Raw genomic sequence first — 23,812 nt, 5'->3', positions numbered from 1 at the left:
CCGGCTGGATTTGGGGCAACTGGTAGAGGGTGGCCTCACTCGTATCTGACTGTTAATGTGCCATCAACAAGGGGAACAAGGGTGGTGCAACAAGAAAACAAGCGTCTCTGGGACCGCTTGTTGTTCTGCCTGGTCACCTTCGTTACACCCCATTGGCTAGAACAGGTGGCATGCGCAGCCCTGCCTCTGAGGGGGGCTGCGGAGCAGCATGGGGACAGGGAAGGGAATCGCCTTGGCGGTTCTGGCAACTGATGTGCCACGCTGGATTTGGTTGACTTTCCTCATGTAAGCTCTGTGTCCCACTTGGGAATGTAGCCTTGGAGATTGCTATGTGCCAGGCTCTGGGGATTTGGTCCAACCCTAGGACCTGGAGAAGAGAGCAGGGGAATTCAGGCTTTGGGCTTCATTTTTCCAGAGAAATGGACTTCAGAGACAATGGGTAGGTATGCTTGTGAGCCAGGCCCATAGGAAGACAGGCTGTACGCGGTCTAGTTTCTAGATAGAAAGCCGTATATTCCATTGCTCCCTGGAGTACCTGCCCAGGTGCTTCTAAGAGGTCGTAAGCCAGAAGTCTCAAGATCAGTCATATCCTTGATATCTTGACATTCACGTAGTACTTGGCACAAAGTCTTTATTTAGTAGAATTGAATCAGCAAAAACAAAGTGAATCGTAACCAGCTAAAAGGAAGAGTAAGAGGGAGAGTAGTTTAAAAAAATAAGAATAAACCACTTAGCAAGGGTAAATATTGTTTCATAGGAGTGTTGTGTATATATGTGTGTATGTACTGGGTCACAATGTAAAAAGTGTATTTTTCTACTATTTTTTAATGAACTGAGTTGAAATTCAGATAACATAAAATTAGTCATTTTAAACTGAACAATGGCATTTAGCACATACACAGTGTTGTACGAGCACCACCTCCACCTAGTTGCAACAAAAAAGGGTATTTCTTAAACTGTATTAGTGTCCATTTTTTCCCAAACTTTCGATCGACAGCAGTTGATCTGTCTGTAGAAAAGCGCGGGCCCTCGTCTTGCTCAGCTTGGGCTGCCATAATGAAATACCGTAGCCTGCATGGGTAAATATCACAGATCTTGCATTTGTTCATGCTATTATTACTTCTTTAATAAACATCATTGAAATTTTTTAAAAAGAACAAAAAAAAGGTAGCCTGAGTGGCTTAAACAACAGAAATGTCTCACACTTCCGGAGCCTGGAGTCTGAGCGGCAGGCACTGGTGGGTAGACTTCAATTCATCCTGAGGCCTCACTGCCACTAAGCTGTGTGCTCATGAGACTTGTTTGTGCACAAGGAGAGTGGAGATCCTGTCAGATCGGGACCACACTGATAACCTCATTCAAAGGCCCCACCTCTAAATACCGTCACACTGGGTGGTAAACGGGCTTCAACACGTGAATCTGAGGAGACAGCGCTGTGTGTAACAAACTTCTCCAGAAAGCTCTGCCTAACTTTGCTCAACTTCAGGTGTAAGCAGCTCAGTTTGTGGTCAACTCCAAGTTCATTACCATCGAAACCCCCTCTAACGTCGGGGCCCATGTGGCAGGACCAGAGGGTAAAGAAGCTCTCACCTCAGGACGAAGGAACGTCCATCAGGATCCTTTTCAAGGCCTTGTCTGCACACTTGATGCGTTTCCCTGACCCTGCAATCCAGGGCAGCTCGTGGGCTCCCCTTCTACAGATGGAGAAAAGCAAATAGCAGTGAGGCCAAGCTAGTTTCTCAAGATTGCAGTGGATTCGTCAGTGAGCGACGGAGCCCAGGACTCCAGTCTGGGGCTGTTTGTACAACTTGCTTCTGCACAGAAACCTGGAGCATTAAGTCCTGTTGTCAGTGTGATGCTTCAAGATGGACATTTGAAATCTGGGTGTGAGAGGGTTTCAGTGCCCATGAGGCTTGAGCACCTGTGTTCTAATCGTGAAAGACTGATGTGTGGAAGAGATTGGATTAATTTGGAGCAACGCAGAGAAGTAGAAGGGAGGCTGATTTCCATCCTCACAAAAAATTTTCTTGCACTTCATGCTATTTCAAAGAAAAGTGGTAGTGATTTCCCTGTCCCTGGAAGCATTCAACAACTTCTGTGGCTATTGCAGAGGAGATCAAAGCAAGGGATGGAGTGTAGACTAAATGTTTTTCAAGGGTCTCTGCCCGTTGGGTTGCATTTATGATTTCAGACATTACCCAGCCCAGCCCATAACAACAGCCCTCTGTTCTTAAGGCCAATTGACTAAGAGGTACATGTTGAAATGAGGGTGGCTTTTAAAAGCTCTGATTCCCTGGCACTCTGCATAAATACAGTAGCCTCAAACTTGTTAAGTGCTCTCTGCTTCAGTAAAACTAAGGCAAGGTTTTCATTTTGTAGTTGACAGTTAGCAGACTGAACCAGTTTTTCTCATGCATGTGCCCTAATAAGCCCCTAAGATGATAACCTAGCCCCAAAACCCCTAAGCTTCTTAGCTGCATATCCCGACCCCCCACCCCCTCGAGCTGGTGCTGTGTTTGATGTTGGGAAATGAAACACAGGACTAGCAGCTGCTTCTCACTGGATGCTGACTCCAGAGAAACAAGTATTGTATAGCCAGTGAGTGGTTCTTAGACTTTGAGAATTAATAGACCAGTAAATTTCTAAAAGAATTGTAGAAAGAGGTGGATAACTTTTTAGTTTGGCCAAGTAAGGATTTTTTTTTTTCTAAATTGCCATCTACATTCATCTCTGTAAAAGGAAGGACACTTTGTCCTTAAGCTTAGCGGCTGCATTCTGACATTTATTGATTGTCATGATGTCTGCAATTTACTTTCAAATGTTTCAAAAGGAAAAAAGCAATAGAGATAGATGAGCACATGCAGCAAAATGTTCATTGTCGAATCTTCATGTTGATTATGTAGGTGTTTATTATACTATTCCAGCTTTTCTCTGTATGCTTAAATCATAATCAGTTGTAGGAAATGCAAAACTAATGGCAGAAGGCAAATCAGTGGTTACCTGGGACCAGGAATTGACTGAAATGGGTGCCAAGGAACTTTTAGGGGTGATGGAAATGTGTCTTGATCATAGTGGTGGTTAAAATCATCAAACCATGCACTTAAAAATGGGTAGATTTGGGCTTCCCTGGTGGCGCAGTGGTTGAGAATCTGCCTGCCAATGCAGGGGACACGGGTTCGAGCCCTGGTCTGGGAAGACCCCACATGCCGTGGAGCAACTAGGCCCGTGAGCCACAATTACTGAGCCTGCGCGTCTGGAGCCTGTGCTCCGCAACAAGAGAGGCCGCGATGGTGAGAGGCCCGCGCACCGCGATGAAGAGTGGACCCCGCTTGCCACAACTAGAGAAAGCCCTCGCACAGAAACGAAGACCCAACACAGCCATAAATAAATAAAATTTTTTTTAAAAAAGAACCTACAATTTGGACATTCATTTTTAAAAAAATGGGTAGATTTGGTTGGATGTGAAGTATATCTCAATAAAGATTGGGAGGAAGAAGGACATTTTAATATTTAAAAGTTTAAAACTTCAAATAAAAAAAAGAAAAATTTAGAACTTCATAACCTTAGAACAAAGAACAGTCCTTTATACTGAATACATTTGGTTCTATGAAAAAACTGACAACAGTGTCCTTATTTTTCTCATTCCTCCACCAAGCAGAGAAAAATGCATTACAGACCAGGGGCTGGGAATGACTACCAGAGACTACCGTTTCCAAAAAGAGTGAGGTCTGGCATGCAGTCCACCCCAGATTTTCCTACCTGCCCAGCATTGGCAGGTCAGTGACTGAGACCTGCACCCTTGGGGGCCTGGCGCTAACACAGCTGCAGGAGAACGGGGGTCCCAGGAACACCCACAGTTCAGGGCAGCCCTTCTGATGGGGACACTGGATGAAGGGCCCCAGTCATTTTTCTTTCTTTCTTTTTTTTCTTAAGGGACAAGAAAAGATTTCTTCAAAACAAAACCTAACATTCCCTTCACACAGACCACCAGTGTCAGCTCTTTGGTGTCTATCCTAGTAGATTATGCATATAGTGTGTACGATAACACGTGTGTGCACGTATATCCATACATAGACTTGTGTGTTTGCAAAATGTGATCATACTGTACATACCATCCTATAACCTTCTTCATTCAGTCACAGTCTCTACCTTCCTAGTCCAATAATTTCCATCCTACCTTTCAGAGCTCATATGACATATTACTGATACATTATTAGAGCATATTCAGATTTTCCCAACAGGCCAGAAATGTACTATACATCCTGTTTGTCCAATTGGGACCACACAGTACATCTGGATGTTGAGTCCCTTAAGTGTCTTAATCTAATGCATCTCTTTTCTATGACATTGACTTATGAAAGAGATCAGCCTCTTTCTACATTCATCTGGTAGCTCTCTTGTGGTCTTATTTAACTATTCCTTGTATTTCCTATAAACTAGAAGTGATGTCTAAAGGCTTGATGGATTCCAGCTGCTGCAAGGTGACACATCACATTGGTTGACACCATTTGTGATGCTAAGATTGACATTGGACTGTGGCTGATTCCCTGTTGTAGAGTTTGGCTTGCACCTTGTGAAGAGTCATGATCCATATGGCATCACTTTGGTGTCATAGGAATAGCCATTTCCCCTTCACCTCTTCACCTAATGATTTTCACCCCAATAAAGAATCCTTGTCTGAGTCAATAATGTCATCAGTATTTTAAAACGTAAGTTTTACTATTATTCAGCTATGGCGAGGTCAACAGATCTGGAGACAATTGCCATTGAAAAGACAGTTTGTTACAGTTACCAAAAAGGGGGCAGGCCATGCGGGGAAGCACCAGGGCCAGTCAGGAGGTAGAAGGATCAGGGAGAAAACGTGGTCAAGAGTTCTTTTGTGGTTTCCATGGGAAAGAACTGGTGAGATAGGATAAGCAGACTTAAGATTGGCTGTTTACTTCAGCAGGCCCTGGAGTGCAGGGGCTGTCTCCAGTTGTCTGGTACCTGGCCCCAGGGTGATTAGGGCAGGGCAGTCGTGGCTCAGAGTGTGAGAGCCCAACAAAGGAGTAAAGGAGGCCTTTGGGGTGTATGGGCTCTGAGTTGGTTGGTTTGCGTATGAAAAGCAGTCATTTATTCTCTCTAGGAAAGAGCTAGCCCTGGGATGGCAGTCTCTCCAGGGTCAGCAAAGCCTTAGATGTCAAAGCATCAGAATTACAGAAAACAAAAAGGCATGATTAATACCATCAGAGTTCTTCAAATGATGTTTTTCCAATTCTGTCATTCCCTTTGCATTTATTAGCTGGCATTCCTATGTTAAAAAATTTTAAAGTTTTCTCCCTTAGAAATTAAAATTTTTCCCAACTTTAGCTATTGCCAGCCATTATACTGTTGCAATCCAGTGATGCATTGATTTGCTGAAAGTCCACTGAGGCCCTATTCTAGATCCTGGAGATGGGATAGGAACAAAACAGTCATAAATCTCTACAGTCCTGGAACTTACGTTGGGGTGGGGAGACAGATAATGAACAAGCTAAATTATCTTGTATGTCAGATGCTGATAAGTGCTACAGAGAAAGGTAATGCAGAGAAGGAAGACAGAAGTGTTGGGTGAGATGTACACAATAGAATGTAGATGGATAGGGTGACATTGAAGTAAAGACCCAAAGGAATTAAGGGAGTGAGCCAAGTGACTCTCTGTGGGAAAAGTGTTCCAGAAGAGGAAACAGTAAATGCAAAGGCCCTGGGGCAGGTTTGAAGAACAGCAAAGAGGCCAGTGGACTGGAGCAAAGTGGGCGAGGTGGGAAGAACAGGGCCGAGATCAGGCAGGGCCTTGCAGACATTGTCCAGATTTAGGTGGGAAGCCACTGGAGTGTTTCGATAGATGCTAACACCCGAAACGTCACTTTCTGCTTAGACTGGCTTCACTCCCAGACACCAGCTCAAGTCCAGTACATACATGTGTTAGTGGCCACACCATCCCATGCATTCATTCCCTGAGTATTCTGTTCTGGGCACTGGAATACAAAGATAAGGGAAACAAAACGGCATGGGTCCCTGACGTCATGAAGCCTAGAGTCAAGTATGGGAAGAGAGACCGTAAAATCATCTCCTGTACAAGCATCGAATGCAATAGTGCCTCCAACCTAGTCGGAGAGGTTGGGAAAGGCTCTCCTGAGGAAGTGAGTCTTGAGCTGGAATCTGAAGGATGAAGAGTCAAGGAGGAAAGGAGAAGAGGATGGTTCCAGGCAAAAGCAAACAGCGGGAGTGTGGTACAGGGAGATGGGGAACAGCAGGCGGAGGCTCGAGCGTGTGGCTTTAAAGTTGTGTGCCTGTAGCTGAGAGCAAGGCGAGTTGCTGAGTAGGAGGGTGACTGCTCAGGGCTTGGAGGCCCCCTCTGCAGCATGGAGAAGGATGTAGTCAGACCAGGAAAACAAAGGGGCTGGTATGGACTCAAGAGGGAGTGCTGGGGATGGGAAGACTAAGATCCTGGAGACACTGGGGGCAAATTGACAGGACTCATGATGTAATCAGTAGCACGTAGGGTAGAGGAGAGGGACATGACTAGTTTGGCTTGCATAACACCAGGGTTTATCCTGAGGCTGACATGTCTCCTTGACCTTTTTGTTTATATCCCCACCCCCAAGGTTGCATTAGCTGCCTGCTGAGTTTAATCAATTTGGTTGAGCTTTTGAAAATCCCTTCTCCTGGTGATACCAGGAGTGAAGGGATAATCAGTCTATTTCCAGAACCCAAAGTGGATTAAGATAAAATAGCTTTCATTTAGCTGTCATCCCTACCCCAAACCTTCCCCACTCAAGCTTGACAGCTGCTGCACTGGGAGCCCCTCTGGGCCCTTGTCTAATGCTGTGAACTGCTGAAACTACCATTTCGCCCGTCTCAGCACTAATCCAGTTGCCACTCTGCACCTTAAATGGGATTTGGCTTCTAGGCATTGACACCTGGGTGTGGGCACCCTCTCCAGATGCCCTACAAATTCCCCACACGGTCAGCCAGGGCCCAAGTGGGGTCATCTGTTTAGACAGCAAGGGCTGGCTGCCTGTTCACCCCGGAGGACACAGAGACCCTCTCCTCACCTCCTGGGACCGTCCCAGCTGGTTGCCCAAGGTATGTGGTCACGCTCGAACAAGCCTTCTCAGAAACTCAGGGCAGGGCACAGGGAAGAGCCAGTGCCAGGAAGACTGGCATTTTCGTGTAGTCAGTTTGTCCCAGTTTCACCTTTTCTGTGTAGTTTCCGTGGACGTTGCTTGTTAAGGAGCGCACTGAATTCCAGACAGCTCAGATGGCCTCTTTGTTGTGGGTGAAGCTGGGGAGTGGTGAGAGATGGCAGGAAAGGGAAAGCACTGCTTAGTATGAATTGCTGAACAGAACTTTTGGGGATTTAACGTATTTTTTAAATGATATTCGTGAAGTGGTTATGTTGTGGTTTGCAGGGACTTTTTCTATTTTAATTGCCGTAATACATCGTCAAGATAGAATTTTAAATTCAATCTGGCTTAGTGTGATGATACCAAGGCTTAGTCTCAAAGTAAAACCTTCTCATTGGAATCTATCTGGACGTCCTGGTGAGCTTTGCTAAGAAATGTCTGAGGCTTATCAGGAAAAATAAAACACCTTTAAAAAAAAAAAGCACACTGTAGTAAAATACAAACTAGACGAAGGCCTTATTTAGTCAAATGTGGATATTGAGGCAGGTAGAAGCAAATGTCTGATGGATGTACAGCATCTCATGTATGGGTTTTATTCACAGAATGTTCTTGACTTTATATTTAAGATGATTTTACCTTTTTCTAGCCCTCTAAAACCTGACATAACACCCCAAGGGGAAGAAACTGCCAGGGACAGATAACATGGAGGCCAGCGTGCAGGACAGTAAGTCTGCATCAAACCACGTTATCTTCAAGAAGATCTCCCGGGACAAATCGGTAAGTAGTACAGAGGTGAGGGGCTTAGTAGTAATCATTTTTTTTTTAAAAAGGAGCTTTTTTCGAATAGACATAATCAACATCAAACTCTTATGAGGTCAATGGAAGCTCTATGTCTATTTTCCATCTCTGTCTGAGATGGATGATAAATGAGATATAAATGAATGAGTAAACTGCAGAAATATAAATTCTCTTCGATCTCAACAAGACTTTAGTCCCAAGACCCTTAATTTTCTCCTAATCTCTCAGTCCCCAACCCCTCGCCTCCAGTTTTACCTCTTTTCCTAGCTTTGAACCCATGACTTAACCATTTCAAACATTGTTTGGTCAGTATCTATAGCTTACTTGACCCTTTTTCTATCATCTCGCCTAACTGCCTGGTGAAAGCCCTGATGCTGGATCAATGCAACTCTCTACCTTCTGTCACCCACCCCAGCTGCCATGCTCACAAACCTTGCTGGGCCTCCAGGGCCTCTGGATAAGGGAGCATCTCCCGCTGCTCCCTTTCTGCCCCTCTGCACTGTGGCTGCATGGCCACCAATTTCCTGGCACTCCGTGTATTCGGCAGGGATGATGCCATTGTTGGCTCCATCAGGAGAATGTTAGATAGTCTAGATGTGCCTGTGAACTTCCTGGCCTGGGACACCCTATGGAGAGCCCACCCCACAGCCTCCAAGGATGGGGTCTCCTCGCTCCACTCTGTGGATTCTTAGGGGCTCATAATCTAGTTCAGCACCATCCAATGCAAACCACATATCTAATTTAAAATTTTCTAGTAGCCATGTTAAAAAAGTAAGAAGAAACGGGGAATTCATTTTAATAATATATTTTAGTTAACCCAGTATATCCAAAAAATGATCATTTCAACATGTAAATGATATAAAAATCTTTAATGACATATTTTACCTTCGTTTTCTAAGTTCAGACCTGATGTGTGTTCTACATTTATAGCACGTCAGCTTGGAGTGGCCACATTCAAGTGCTGGTGGCCACCTGGAGCTAGTCGCTGTCGTACTGGGCAATGTGGTTCTAGGTCATTCTTCTAGTTGACTTCTGAAGCCTATACATACTGCGCCTGAAAGGAACTCTCCGATGCTTTTGCGCCTCACGAGAGAATCAGGCTTTGCATGGACACTCCCTACCTCTCCTCTCCCTTGCTGAGGATCTCCATCATTTTCATCAAGTCCTCTGATTCTTTGGGGAGACAAGTTGGGTACCCCTCAAACTTGCATCCTCCCGACTCTCTTCCAACTTGTGTCTTTCCAGTGCACTTTATCTTGTCTTCTGGCAAAAGAAGAAAGAAAACACTCCTGCTGGGCCATATCATTTTCTCACTTTTTTCTTCCTCACATCTAGATAGACATCTTTGACCTGGGAAATTTAGAACTTTTATATATAGGAGGAAAAAATAATTCATCAATTAATGTGTCATGTATTAGGATCATTTCGACGGCAAGTTTTGCCTGGCTGCAGGTGTGGTGTGCCAGGGCCCTGGGTGTGTTTCTCTGTGAGTCTTTCCACTCGTCCCTCTTTGGTGATCTTCATCCTCTGGCTGGTGGCAAGATGGCTGCCCCAGCTTCAGGTGCCTTACCCTCACTTTCTTCTAGAAGAAGGAAAAGGCTGTTGCTTCCTGGGGTCTCTTAAGGGTGAGGTGATATTTCTCTAGCAGCCCTCCAGCAGACTTCTCTCATATCTCATTGGTCAAAAGTGGGTCACATGCCCACCTTAAAGCCATCCCAAGCCAAAAGAATTGGATCTGGCCAATCAATAATCATCCTCTGTGATGGATGTTAACTAAATTCATTGTGGTTATCGCTTCGCAATTTATACATACATCGTTATGTTGTACACCTTAAACTTATACAATATGTCAATTATATCACAATAAAACTGGGGAAAAAAAGGAAAAAGAATCGTCCTCTGGGGTGGTCTCCTCTTACTACACAACCACATGGGACCCTGGAAACAATTGGTGACTTTTTTTCTTTTTTTTCTTTGGCCTCACCCTGTGGCCTGTGGGATCTCACTTCCCCGCTCGATCAGGGATTGAACCCAGGCCGCAGAAGTGAAAGCCCGGACTCCTAACCACTAGGCCACCAGGGGACTCCCTACAGTTGACGACTTTTATCCAGGAAGACGGGGCACGTGGCTATGGGGTTTGCCAGCAGCAGGTGTGCTGCAGCCTGACGTCATCCAGCCCCACTTCCCTACCTGCTCTTGTCTCTTCCCTCCCCTTCCAATTGCAGCAGAAGGGGTGCTGTTTCTTCCACTGAGGATCATGCTGCTTACAGCCTGGGTCATGGTCCACCACCTTCTTAGGGTCCTCCACCATCAGCCTCCCTCCGGGGCTATGTGCAGCCTCTCCCTCTCTACCAGTACTTGGCCGAGCATGACAAGTACCCACCTCATGCATCTTAAAAACAGCAACAGTAGCAACAAGGACAACAAACTCCCTCTTGACCCCGTCCCCTTTCTAGCTCTCCTTCCTTCACAGCCAAAGCTTGAAAAAGAAGACATGTGCTCTCCACCCACCTCCTCCCCTCCGTTCACTCTCAGTGCTCCCTCCTCCAGACCACTATCCGCTTTCCCTTTGCCGATCCCTTCTCCACTTTGCTGCCAAGGCAACCAAAGTCTCAGTGTTCTCCTCTATAAAATGGGCTTAATCCCTAGCTCAAAGAGTAGTTGTGAGGATTAAATGAAATAATGTAGTCAGTGTACTTAGCTTGGCGCCTGGTACATGACAAGCCCTACATGCCATTTAATTGCAAGCCTTTCATCCTGATTCAAATGCTTCCACATCCTCCTAGATTCTTTAGGGTCCGGTCCTATAAGACCCTTTCTGGCATCAGCTTGCATGCCCATTTGGAGGCCGTTCACAGATGAAACCATTGGCAGTTCCAGAAGCATTCTCTTGACTCTGGGCTTTGTACACACTGAATTTTTTTGCCCAGAAATCATCCTTTCACCATCTAACTCCCCGCCCCCATCCCAATCACCTGGCTATGCTGTCCTTCAGGTGCTTCAACATCAATAACACAAATAACCTGGAAGCCATAGAGATCCACTCCAGGGTACTGCTATGAGGGGGTAGATACAGGAGATGATACAATGCCAAAAAAATTATTTTGAGTGTTCTTGGAAATAAAAATATGAGTTTCAGAGGCTTAGGGAAGAAGGAGGCTAGCCAGGGTCCATGCACTCACTCATTGGTGTACTTAGCAAATGTTGATTTAATTCCTGTATGTACCAGATACTGTACTAGATACTGTGATGGCTGAAAGATGAATAAGAGAATTCTTACCATCACGGCAGTCACAGTGCTGTGGGTTAAAGTGGTGAGTGGTGGTGAACCCAACCCATGCTCTCCCACAAAGGGGGTTGGTAAAGAGACCTTTGCTGCCAGGGGCATTGAAACAGACAGGACAAGGACTGAGGTATGGTCATCTCTTCCCATCCAGGACCCCTTCCCCCATTCTTCAGGGCATGGGTTCAGGTTTATCTGTATAGATGCTCACCTGAGAGGATTTCAGGGACTCTAGAACATCTGCCTCTTAATCAGAAATTCTTCTAACAAGGAGGAGAAACCTTTCATTCACAGCTAGAAATAAAAGGCTTAACATGCAAATAGCTGACAGGGGCCTCATATGCATAGGCATAACTTTCCACTAAAGTATCATCAATGAATTCAACAAGTTTACCTGGTTGATATCAGACCTGGGCTTGATGGGAAAAGGTGGGGAGAACAGGGAACTCTCCAAGGGGTGGGAAGAATTCCTTGGAGCACTTTATGAGGTTGAGGAAAGATCACAGCTTGCCTGCAATCCACTGTGTCCGCCTACAGCCAAGCAGGGAGAGAGGAGGTTGTGGACAAGCTGCAGAGCCAGGCCGCTCCTCTTCTCAGGACTGGTCAAAATGTTTCGGCTGTTGCTAATTTTTATTTATTTATTTTTATTGGTTGCTACTGATTTTTAACATGAATACCTTAGTGTTCTTTGGCCATTTAGAATCCATACCTGTTCTTCCCACAGGTGACCATCTACTTGGGGAAGAGAGACTATATAGACCATGTTGACAAAGTAGAGCCTGTGGGTAAGTTGAGTTTGGGATGAGTTTTTTTATTAAATTAATTAATTTATTTATTGGTTGTGCCGCGCGGCATGTGGGATCTTAGTTCCCCGACCAGGGATCGAACCCGTGCCCCCTGCAGTGGATGCGCAGAGTCTTAACCACTGGACCGCCATGGAAGTCTCCTGGGGTGAGATTTTAATGCTGGTTTTCCTTTAAGTCATCAGACAACCACTAGTTTTGTGTTTTTTAAATTGGTTTTGTTAATAATCTAATCAAAGAAATGTAAATTAAAACATCATAAAGGTGCCACTGGCTGATTGGAGACAAATTTAAATGAGACAAAGGACTCATTTCTAGATAAAGAACATTCAAAACTCACCAGTTTAAAAAAAAATCCAATTAGAAAATAGACAAACAACATGAAAAGGCATTTCATTAAAGAAAATATATAGGTGGCAAATGAGCACGTAGAAGAATGTTCAACCACAAAAAAAAAAAAAAAAAAGAAAAATGTTCAGGACTTCCCTGGTGGCACAGTGGTTAAGAATCCACCTGCCAATGCAGGGGACACGGGTTCAAGCCCTGGTCCTGGAAGATCCCACATGCCACAGAGCAACTAAGCCCGTGCGACACAACTACTGAGCCTGCGCTCTAGGGCCCGCGAACCACAACTGCTGAAGCCTGCGCGCCTAGAGCCCATGCTCCATAGCAAGAGAAGCCACAGCAATGAGAAAGCCGTGCACTGCAATGAAGAGTAGCCCCCACTCACCACAACTAGAGAAAGCCCGCGTGCAGCAACGAAGACCCAGCACAGCCAAAGAAAAAAAAAATGACCTGATTTCATTTCTAAAAAAAAAAAAAGAAAAGAAAAATGTTCAACAACATTAGTCGTTAGGGAAATGCAAATTAAAACCACAATGAAATATCATTATATGCCTGTCAGAATGGCTAAAATTAAAAATAGTGACCATACCAAATGCTGGCAAGGATGTAGAGAAACTGCATCACTCATGCATTGCTGGTGGGAATGGGAATGTAAAATGGAATAGCCACTCTGGAAAACAGTTTGGCAGTTTCTTTAAAAGCTAAACATACACTTCTCGTATGACCCAGCAGTTGCATTCCTGGACATTTATCCCAGAGAAATGAAAACTTATGTCCACACAAAACTTGTACATGATTGTTCACAGCAGCTTTGTTTGTGATAGCTCCAAACTGGAAAGAACCTAAATGTCTCCAATAGGTGAATAAGATTAAACAAGCTGGGGCACATCCATGCCTTGGAACACTACTCAGCAGTGAAAAAGATTGAACTACCAATCCATGCAACAGCTTGTGGCTCTCAAGGACACTGTAATGAGTGGAAAAAGCCAATCTCAAGAGGCCATATACTGTATGATTCCATTTATATAACATCTTAGAGATGACAACGTTATAGAAAAGGAAAACTGAATAGTGGTTGCTGAGGGCTAAGGATGGTGGGGAGAGGCGGCTGGGCGTGACTGCAAAGGGATAGCCCAAGAGGGAGATCTTTATGGTGAGGGAACAGTCTGTATCCAGATTGCACTGGTGGTTACACAAATCTCCATTTGATAATATGACTTAGAACCACACACACACATTGTACCCACGTCAACCTCCTGGTTTTGAGGTTGTACTGTAATTATCTAAGATGTAACCAAACCATTGGAAGAAACTGGATAAAGGATACCCGGGAGGGGCTTCCCTGGTGGCGCAGTGGTTGAGAGTCCGCCTGCCGATGCAGGGGACACGGGTTCGTGCCCCTGTCCGGGAAGATCCCACATGCTGCGGAGCGGCTGGGCCCGTGAGCCATGGCCGCTGGGCCTGCGCGTCCGGAGCCTGTGCTCCGCAACGGGAGAGGCCACAACAGTGAGAGGCCCGTGTACCGCTAAAAAAAAAAAAACAAAAAAAAAACGGATACCTGGGGACCTCTCTGTACTATCTTTGTAAATTCCTGTGAATCTATTACTTCAACTCAGATTGTTCTTTTTTTAAAAAAAGAGTGTAAAAGACTGGCATTTTTAGGCACTAGGATGAGAATGTCCTTCAGCAAAACACTTTCTAGAAGGTCATTTGGCAGCATGTGATCGAAAGCCAAGTTCAGTTCTACCGTGGATGGAGATTTATCTATAAGGATGTTCATTGCAATATTAATTATAAATGGGGAAAATCAGAAACATCCTAAATGCCCTAACAAGAGGGGTTGATTAAATAACTTATGGTACACCTGTTCAATGGAGCAAATGTGTGGCCATTAAAATGATTAGTACATGGGACTACCCTGGTGGCGCAGTGGTTAAGAATCTGCCTGCCAATGCAGGGGACACAGGTTCAATCCCTGGTTCGGGAAGATCCCACATGCTATGGAGCAACTAAGCCCGTGTGCCACAAACACTGAGCCTGCGCTCTAGAGCCCATGAGCCACAACTACTGAACCCACGTGCTGCAACTACTGAAGCCCACATGCCTAGAGCCCATGCTCTGCAACAAGAGAAGCCACAGCAATAAGAAGCCCATGCACCGCAACAAAGTATAGCCCCCGCTCGCCACAACTAGAGAAAGCCCGCACACAGCAATGAAGACCCAACGCAGCCAAAAATCAATCAATAAATATAAAATTTTAAAAAAGATTAGTACATATCATATGTGTGTGTATGTATGAATAGTATGAATATGTGTTTGCAATATATAGTTGAATGAGGAAAGCAGTTAACAATATGTATAGTAGGATCTCATTTTTTTCGTAAACAAACATTCATATAAATGTATATACATCTGGAAAATCCTTCTGTACCGCTATGTTGACCATGGGTATCTCTGGGTATCTCCAGTGGAGGTGACTTTGTTTTCTCTTTGCTTAGCTCCCCTTTCTAGTTTTCCTGTAATGAACAGGGGTTACCTGTGATACATATGTGTATACACACGCCCTTCAAGAAGCTTCCAGTCTCTTTCACGTCCTCCACCCTCACTCTTCTCTCTCGTTTGGTTTAGATGGTGTCGTGTTGCTGGATCCTGAGCTTGTGAAGGGAAAGAGAGGTAAGGCAGAGCTTCTCGTCCTCCGCAGAGCAGTGGTCTGGCTGCGGGAAGGGGGCGTGTGTGTGCAAGGAGGGGCGGGGAAGCTCTCGCACGCCCATTCTCTCTGCCAGGCCCTTTCACCCACATTCCCTCGTACGATCCTCAGGACACGGGCCCTGTTCCCACCAGAGCTCACTGTCCGCATCTTCCAAATGGAGGTGAAGACTCGGGGAAGCCACTTGTCCGAGGTGGCAGGATAAGGAACGGCAGACAGAGCCGGGAGCCCCGGTCTGCAGGCTCCACGGGCTGCGTGCTTGCCCCGTGTCCTGCCGTTCTATGTCAGGGCAGACTCAGGAGGGGTCCTTTCGGGGTTTATCCAAAAAGCGGGGAATTGAGGCTGCGGGAAGGCAGAGTTTTTATGCTGAGCCTGGTGTTCTGGACCACGGCAGCACAGCCCCCTCAAAGATATCTGGCAGTTGCGATGTGTGGCAAGCAATTTGGTACTAGTAACAGCTGTGTAGGGACTTCCCTGGCGGTCGAGTGGTTAGGACTCGGCCCTCTCACTGCCGGGGCCGTGGGTTTGATCCCTCATCGGGGAACTAAAATCCCATAAGCCGTGCCATGTGGCGTGTCAAAAACAAACAAAAACCAGTCGTGTAAACTAAATTAGAACCAAGTTATCCTTATGATAATGTCACTGACTCAGTTCCATTCTAAATATGCCTTTTAGAGCGCTAGCTACCAGCAACCAACAAGGAATTGTTCCTAACCCTGGACATGCCCATGGAGTATGTCAGATGTAGGGCCCACGGCATCCAGGGGACGTGGCAGAAACAAGCTGAAAATCGCCCCCCTCTGCTGTCTCCAGCTTCCTCCTGGGTGCCCTGCTCCTCTCTTACACCAGGCAGGCCCAGTTCCGGCCCCCAGAGCCCACGCCCTTGGCCAGGAACGTGCTGCCTGGAGAGGGAGGCGTAAAACCAGGTCATCTCTGGGCACCTTCCTCTTACAAACGTTGAAAGAGGGATAAGCAAGTGATCAGTGGCTCTTCTGAGCTTAGCGCCGAGGGGCAGTTTACTCTTGAGGCAGACACAGACAAAATCCTCAACCAACAGCTACCAAGGACTTGGGGGGACCACTTCGTGTGGTTTTATTTACCACATTAACGACAGTTATAAACAGTCCATCCTCAAAACATGTGTAGTTTCATATAATTCTTTTGGTCCACTGGGGGCACAATTTACATCTGTTTAACCACAGTGAATTTTCAGAAGCGCTGATTGATTTACAGAAAGCTCAATTAAGTTTCTGAGCAGTGTGAAAAGAAGGCTTCCTCTCGGAGTTGGTTTCACCTCTCCACCTGGTCCCTGAGCCCCTGCTCAGTTCCCTCGAGGCCCCGTCCAGCTCAGGCACTCGTCTGTTTTGTTCCCTAGCACGGTTTCCCTCTGCTTTTCTTTTTTTTTTAATAAATTAATTTATTTATTTTGGGCTGCGTTGGGTCTTCGTTGCTGCGCACGGGCTTTCTCTCTAGTTGCCACGAGCGGGGGCTGCTCTTCGTTGCGGTGCGTGGGCTTCTCACTGCAGTGGCTTCTCTTGTTTCAGGGCACAGGCTCTAGGCGCACAGGCTTCAGTAGTTGTGGCTCGTGGGCTCTAGAGCGCAGGCCCGGTAGTTGTGGTGCACGGGCTTAGTTGCTCCACGGCATGTGGGATCTTCCCGGACCAGGGCTCAAACCCTGTGTCCCCTGCACTGGCAGGCGGATTCTTAACCACTGCGTCACCAGGGAAGCCCTTCCTCTGCTTCTTACCTTCGCTCTCAACTCCATCCAGACCTTCCACCCTCAGAACCCAAGCGACCTCACACTGTTTAAAAGCCTCCTGAGCTCACTGAGCTGGTACATCAAGAGGAGGGGGTAGGAGAATGAGGGAAACAGTAGAGACAGGAGGCTAAATAATGTGCCTCATGGGAGGAGCCTCCCAGCACTCAGACACGGGACCTTTTGAGTAATTAACGCAAGCCAGAGGGAAGGGCCAGCTGGGTAGTAAGGTTCTCAGGTCCTTACTGAGATGCTGAAGGTGGGATGTTGAGACCGGTAGGCAGTGTCAGCCCAGGCAGGGGTGCCAAGCCCGCCAACGGGGCAAGCCTACCCCCTCTTGTCTCCCTTCCAGTGTACGTCTCTCTGACCTGCGCCTTCCGGTACGGCCGGGAAGACATCGATGTGATCGGCCTGAAGTTCCGCAGGGACCTGTACTTCTCCCAGGTCCAGCTGTTCCCTCCTGTGGAGACCTTGGGAACCCTCACGAAGCTACAGGAGAGCCTGATGAAGAAGCTCGGGGACCACACGTACCCCTTCCTGCTCACGGTGGGTGACGACTCGACCCTCCACTTCCTCGCACTGCTTCCTTCACCCACAGCACCTTATGATGGGACCAGCAGCAAAGGCAAGGGGCCAGAGTAATGACTTCACATTTGCGGGCCTGCAAATTGCACCCTTGGAGGAAATTCTAGATTGCACGGGCTGTGATTGTCTTTTTTTAAGTCCTTGAAAACAGCCTCTCGGCCTTTGAAGGCACCGTTTCAACCTACGGTTTAAATATTTCCCTGCATCCGACCACCTAATTATATGTGCATGTTATGCCTTCACTTGCTCAGCTATAAAAAGAAAGAAGTGCCCCTCGGTTGCCTCGAGGAGTTTCTAAGCAGGAAAGAGTTCCCTGCCAGACAGGAGATCTTAGTGAAATGAGTCGTCCTCTGTAGCCTTGACCAGAGCTTGGTGGGTCACTGTAGAGAAATCCCTTCGCCCCTCTCGTGGCCTGAGTCTCCCCTGATGGAACCTGGCTACCACGGGGCCAGCGTTCCTGCCTCTGAAGACTTGGGCCTGAGCCCACGGTCGGGGTAGCTGCGGTCACCCTCTTCACTCGCATGTTTATGGGTCTTAAGATTATATATTCCTCCAAAGTTATATGGTTCAGGCTTAAAAAGGCAGGAAATTCTGACACAAGCTACAACATGAAGGAACCTTGAAAACATTATGCTAAGTGAAATAAGCCAGCCACATAAGGACAAATACTCTGTGATTTCACTTATATGGGGGACCCAGAGGAGTTAAATTCGTAGAGACAGGAAGTAGACTGGTGGTCTCCAGGGAATGGGGGAGGATGGAACTGGGGGATTAATGTTTAATGGGTAGAGAGCTTCAGTGTGGGATGATGAAAAAGTTCTGGAAATGGGTGGTGGGGATCATTGCAGGACAATGCGAATGTGCTCAATGCCACTGAACTGTACACTTAAAATAGTAAGTTTTATGTTAGGGATATATACATATATATATATATATATATATTTTTTTTTTTGGCCATGCTGTGCAACATGTGGGATGCAGGATCCTAGTTCCCTGACCAGGGATGGAACCTGTGCCCCCTGCATTGGGAGCATGGAGTCTTAACCACTGGACCACCAGGGAAGTCCCTGTGTTAGGTAAATTTTATAACAGCTTTAAAAAAAATTACTTAAAGTTTTGTGGTCCTGGGTGCTCCCATGTGCTGGGACTGGGAGTTTGAAGTGACAGAACCTTTTGGAGATAACATGTCAACATGTATCAAAATCTTAAAAATGTGATTTCAACCTGACCATTCCCTTTCTAATAGTGTAGCCTATGGAGTGAATGAACTAAAACTGTGCTAAGGTGGCTGAAGGATGTTTATGCAGCCTTGGTGACAATGGCAACAAAGTAATGACCACTTGATGGAGGGCAGCCAACAAAGGAAACTGGCTGAATTAAATGTGGTGTCACGGGGGAATTCCCTGGCGGTCCAGTGTTTAGGACTCTGCGCTCTCACTGCCAAGGGCCCAGGTTCAATCCCTGGTTGGGGAACTAAGATCCCGGCAAGCCATGCGGCATGGCCCAAAAAAATAAAAAGTGGTGTTACCGGAGCCTTAAAAATGGTGGCGCAGAACTACATCTCCCAGCATGGAAAATGGTCACACTCATCTGAGCAGGGTTAGGACCAGTGATGGGAGAAAACTAGACTGCAGGACACGTGCATCGCTTGTCTCATTTCTGTAAAACTACACAGGCACATACGTGTTTGTGTGAGGTTGACATGGGACACTCGGGAGGTTGCGTTCACGCCACTCCGGGTGTTGGGAACACACGGGAATATGTTTTCCTTTTTCTTGCTCCTCATCTTCATTCTTCAATTTTTGTGCGATGAAGGTAGAACACACGTGGAATAACATTCTCTGAAAGAAATGATCTGTTGTTTCTTTCCACAGTTTCCTGACTACTTGCCCTGTTCGGTGATGCTGCAGCCAGCTCCACAAGATGTGGACAAGGTTGGTGCCTGAAGAAATGCCAGGGATTCATTCATTCCTTCAAAAGACTTTTTCTTTTTTTTTTTGGCTGCGTTGGGTCTTCGTTGCTGCACGCAGGCTTTCTCTAGTCGTGGCGAGCGGGGGCTACTCTTCGTTGGAGTGTGCGGGCTTCTTATTGTGGTGGCTTCTCTTGTTGTGGAGCACGGGATCTAGGCGCACAGGCTTCAGTAGCTGTGGCACGCAGGCTCAGTAGTTGTGGCACGTGGCCTCAGTTGTTGTGGCACATGGGCTTTTACTGTGGGAAATTGTAGGCATATGCAAAAGTAGAGAGACAGTATAATGAGCGTATCACTTGTCTTCAGCAATTCCTAACCATGAGCAGCCCTGTGAGTGAAATAGTAGGTCTCTCCCCTCGTGGGTCTCACTTGGGGAGAGAAACAGACGAAAACCAAATAGCAAGTCCCTATGCGGCCCATGCATGGAGGACAAGAGGCTCAGAGAGCTAAGGGAGGACCTGGTGGTGCTTAGGGAAGGCCTCTCTGACGGGGCAAAGGAGGGGCCACTCCAGCCTTGGGAGAGCCATCCAGGCAGGGGGGCACCCCACGCACAGTGGGTGCTGCTTGGGGAGCAGGCGGGGCTGGGGTGAAGGGTGGGGACAGGTCTGAGAGGGGCGGGGGGTGCGGCCAGGTCAGGAAGGGCCTCGTATACGTTGCGAGGACTGGGACTTTCTCTGAGTGAGATGGGAACCACTGGCAGGCTCTGCACAGTAAGTTCTTTTTTTTTTTTTTTTAATTTTTATTGGAATATCGCTGATTTACAACGTGTTAGTTTCTGCTGTACTGCAAAGTGAATCAGTTATCCATATACATATATCCATTACAGAGTACTGAGTAGAGTTCCCTGTGCTGTACAGCAGGTCTTATTAGTTACCTATTTTATATATAGTAGTGTGTATATGTCAGTCCCAATCTCCCGATTTATCCCTCCCCCCCCACACACACACAGAAAGTTCTGACTTGGGTTTGTAGAGGATCCCTCTGGCCGCTGAGCTAAGAGTGCGGTTGAGCTCTGAAAGGCGAGAAGCAAAGGGGCCGTGTGTGCAAGAGAGCTGTGACCCTGGTGGACGGGGGACTCTAGGCAAGGAGGGGGCACTGCGGACACGAGGAGAGAGGAGAAGGTGCTGGGACCCAGGGACTACAGGCCGGAGGGAGTCACGAGGGAAGGAGCTGGAAAATAAAAAGACAGCAAATGAGGGCGGAGAGTGGCAGATCCGTACCTGGATTACCAAGGGTCCAGGGCCATGATTTTCGACTTGGGGGTCCTACCCCATGAGTGGTTTGTGAAATCGGTGCGGTGGATCCGAGATGGCATTGAAGAAAGAAAATGGAATGGCGTGAAGTGGAACAGCATGGGAGCTCAGAGCACATCACACACAGCATAGATAAGTGCCAGTTCACGAGCATTGCTTCACGCGTGAGCGTCTGTTTACCGGGCCTCGCAGTGAACTTTCCTTCTTACCGTGGGCGGTGGCCTGAAACCTTTGAAAGCCACCGGGCCAGGAAAACAGGGGTGTGGGCGGGAAGGTGGAGGAGGCCACTCGATCAGAGTGGGGGACACTATACCAGCCAGAGGGCCACCCTTCCCTCTGTCCCTGGGGAGGAGACATCAGGGCAGCAGGGGCCCTGGGGGCCTCACAGCTGAGAAGGCCTGTGAGCTGGGCTGGTATAAAAGGAGAGAGAGGCGTCAAGCATTTCAGAAGGAAGGAACAGCACGTGCCCAGGCTAGACAGGTGGAAGGGCTTGGCTTGTGCAGGGGGCAGCAGGAGGTGGGGGTGGAGGGGGCTGAGCAGAGAGGAGGCGTGGCTAAGAGCTCCAGGTGCTGGAGGGTAACGATGTGTATTTATTTCCAACCCAGGTTTTAGAGTTGTTGCGATTCCACAGTTTTGCAGAACCAGTAAGGCTGTGGCTTATGTGCTACTATCACTCTGTGGGCAGCTGGTGGAGGGCCCATCCCCGCCTCTGTGCCCTCACCCCTGCCCCGCCCACCTCGTGTTAGCACAACAGAGGAGCGAGCTCACGGGGGACTCACTCTGGGGCTGGGGGCCGAAGGGGCCCACAGATGCATTTGTTCCACCCATGCAACATTTCTTAATCTAGTTCATTTAAAAACCAGGGGCCTTCATTCCAAATTCTAATTCCAGCTTCTTTTCAAAAGTTGGGAGAGGTGCCAGCACCGGGTCCCCGTGGCAGCCTGGCCACGCCTGGCTGCAGCTGCACAGCAGCTGCCCGCTGGCGTAGGGCACTGGAGCCCCAGCACAGGCGTCCACGGACCCCTGCCAGCCCTGTGAGCACTGATCCTGCCCCTGCTGTAGGCAGTGGACCATCAGTAACACGCACACAGGGTCACTTCTGAGAAGGACAACTAAATGGGGAGTGGGCTGGCCGCCATGCAAGGTGGTGAGAGGCTAGGAGCAGCCAGGATGCCTGAGTCGTGCTCTGCAGCTACCGACGGGGCTCATCCTGCAGGCTGGGGGACCTTCACTGGGGCCTTGGAGCCCGTGGCGCTTTCCTCGAGCTAATGCCGTTATTTCATCACGAGCACACTTCCAAAGCTAGTCATAATGGTGCAACTCTGAAAAGGATATGGCCAAGACAGAAAAAGAAGTTGCCACGTAACACCCGCTGCGGGAGCTGTGACCCCCATCCTGGCTCCCGGAAGGGAGGTGCTGACCACAGCCCTGTCTGTTCTCTTGCCCCTGCAGTGCTGTGGGGTCGACTTCGAGGTCAAAGCCTTTGCCACACACAGCACAGATACGGAAGAGGACAAAATTCCCAAGAAGTAAGAGTGTAGCTGTGGGAATATGTGAGGGGTCTGTGGGGAAGGGCTGGAGATAAGAGACCACCCTCCCACTTTATGTCCGAGTGGCAGAATCTTCCCACAGGGCCGTTGTGGCCGGGTAATGGAGCCTCCCAGGTCAGGACCGTCAGGATGAACCATCTCCACATGAGGTGGGGGACAATGGCTGACCATTTGGGGGGAAAAAAACAAAAGAAAATGACAGGGGAGTTGGCAACCTCAAGGGCTCATGTAAGCCCTTAAAAGCCTCCAGATCCCCTCTTTCTTTAGTTTTCTTCTTCTTTTCTAATTCTTCTTCTTTTGTAATTTCTTTGTTGCAGTAAAATATACATAACATGAAGTTTACCATTTTAACCATTTTAACCATTGTCAAGTGTACAATTCAGTGGCATTAAGTACATTCATTACATTGTGTAATCAGTTACACCACTGTCTGCTATCCATACCCCGAGGTATCTATACCCCAAATGCTGTCATCACCCCAGACAGAAACTCTCTCTGCCCATTAGGCAGTGACTCCATTCCTCCTGTACTCCCAGGCTCTGGTGCTCATTTTTCTTGTTCCTGAACAAGGTTTCCAGTTGTGCCCTCAACACTTTCTCTATATGCTCAACATTCACACCTATGGACACTTACACCAAACAGCAATAACAGGGCATCGCATCTGTAGAGAGTTTTGAAGCCTGTCACATAGGCGCACATCCCCACATCAGCTTCACCCGAGAGGAAGCCAAGCCGGGGTCCTAACAGAGGGTGAGAGGGACCCTTGGAGAGCTGACTGGTCCACACCACCCACCAGGCCCCGCCCCCCAGACCTGATCCCTCTACTGGTCCATCCTGCATCCATCGGCAGCATCCCTGAGGGATCCCAGCCTGGGGATGGGGAGGCGGACCTGGTAGGCTGTCCTGAGGAGGCCCAGGCTCTGATCCGGGGAACCATCGGTGACTTTTCATCCACAGGAGCTCTGTGCGTTTGCTGATCCGGAAGGTACAGCATGCGCCACGCGAGATGGGTCCCCAGCCCCAAGCGGAGGCCTCCTGGCAGTTCTTCATGTCCGACAAGCCCCTGCACCTCGCCGTCTCCCTCAGCAAAGAGGTGACTGTGGAGCCGGCCTGGGGACAGCCTACCAGGCCCTCTGCTGGGGGTGTGCTGCAGGCAGTCTTGGGGACAGTGATAGTTAAAGCACCAACATTTGGGGATGACTGGCTTTTTTCATAATTTGGAGCCAGTGAACGTGACCCTTAGGATAGGGCCAAACTGGCTTGCATTCCACTCACTGTGGGTCCCGACAACTTGGAGGTAGGGGGTTTCCCATACCCCCAGCCCAGGCTGTCTTTGCCCCCTGTCTGCCCCCAGGGGCCTCTTTACTAGTGTGTCATCAATGGGTGTGGTGTTAACAAATTGTTTACTTCCCTGCGCACTTAAGTTTGGCGGTAACGGTGAGGGGGTGAGCATGTCATGTGTGAAAATCACGGCCGAAAAAGATGAAGAAACACTGGCCAAGGCTGTCTCTGGTCCCTCTGGTCGACAAGAGTCGTGCACACACATTGGCCAGCAGACTCTGTGTGTGTGTGTCTGTCTGTCTGTCTGTGTCTGTGTGTGTGTGTGTGCATGCGT

General features: G+C 47.8%; 1 protein-coding gene across 1 annotated transcript in view; it reads left to right on the top strand.

Annotated features, from left to right (window-relative positions):
• Positions 1-7,850: 7,850 nt before the first annotated feature.
• Positions 7,851-23,812, top strand: part of SAG (S-antigen visual arrestin) — a gene marked incomplete at its 5' end in the record, with an annotated part of 30,257 nt that continues 14,295 nt past the window's right edge. The window contains 7 exons of the mRNA XM_082630834.1: positions 7,851-7,925; positions 11,954-12,014; positions 15,006-15,050; positions 17,193-17,386; positions 19,300-19,359; positions 22,100-22,176; positions 23,155-23,290. Of these exons, the coding sequence (XP_082486960.1) occupies positions 7,851-7,925; positions 11,954-12,014; positions 15,006-15,050; positions 17,193-17,386; positions 19,300-19,359; positions 22,100-22,176; positions 23,155-23,290 (648 nt within the window). The remainder of the gene's footprint in view (positions 7,926-11,953; positions 12,015-15,005; positions 15,051-17,192; positions 17,387-19,299; positions 19,360-22,099; positions 22,177-23,154; positions 23,291-23,812) is intronic.

Source organism: Mesoplodon mirus (genome assembly GCF_964341445.2).
Source record: "Mesoplodon mirus genome assembly, chromosome: 8".
NCBI lineage: Eukaryota > Metazoa > Chordata > Mammalia > Artiodactyla > Ziphiidae > Mesoplodon > Mesoplodon mirus.
Note: the sequence above shows the minus strand (reverse complement) of the source record. Positions and strands in the feature narration are given on the sequence as shown.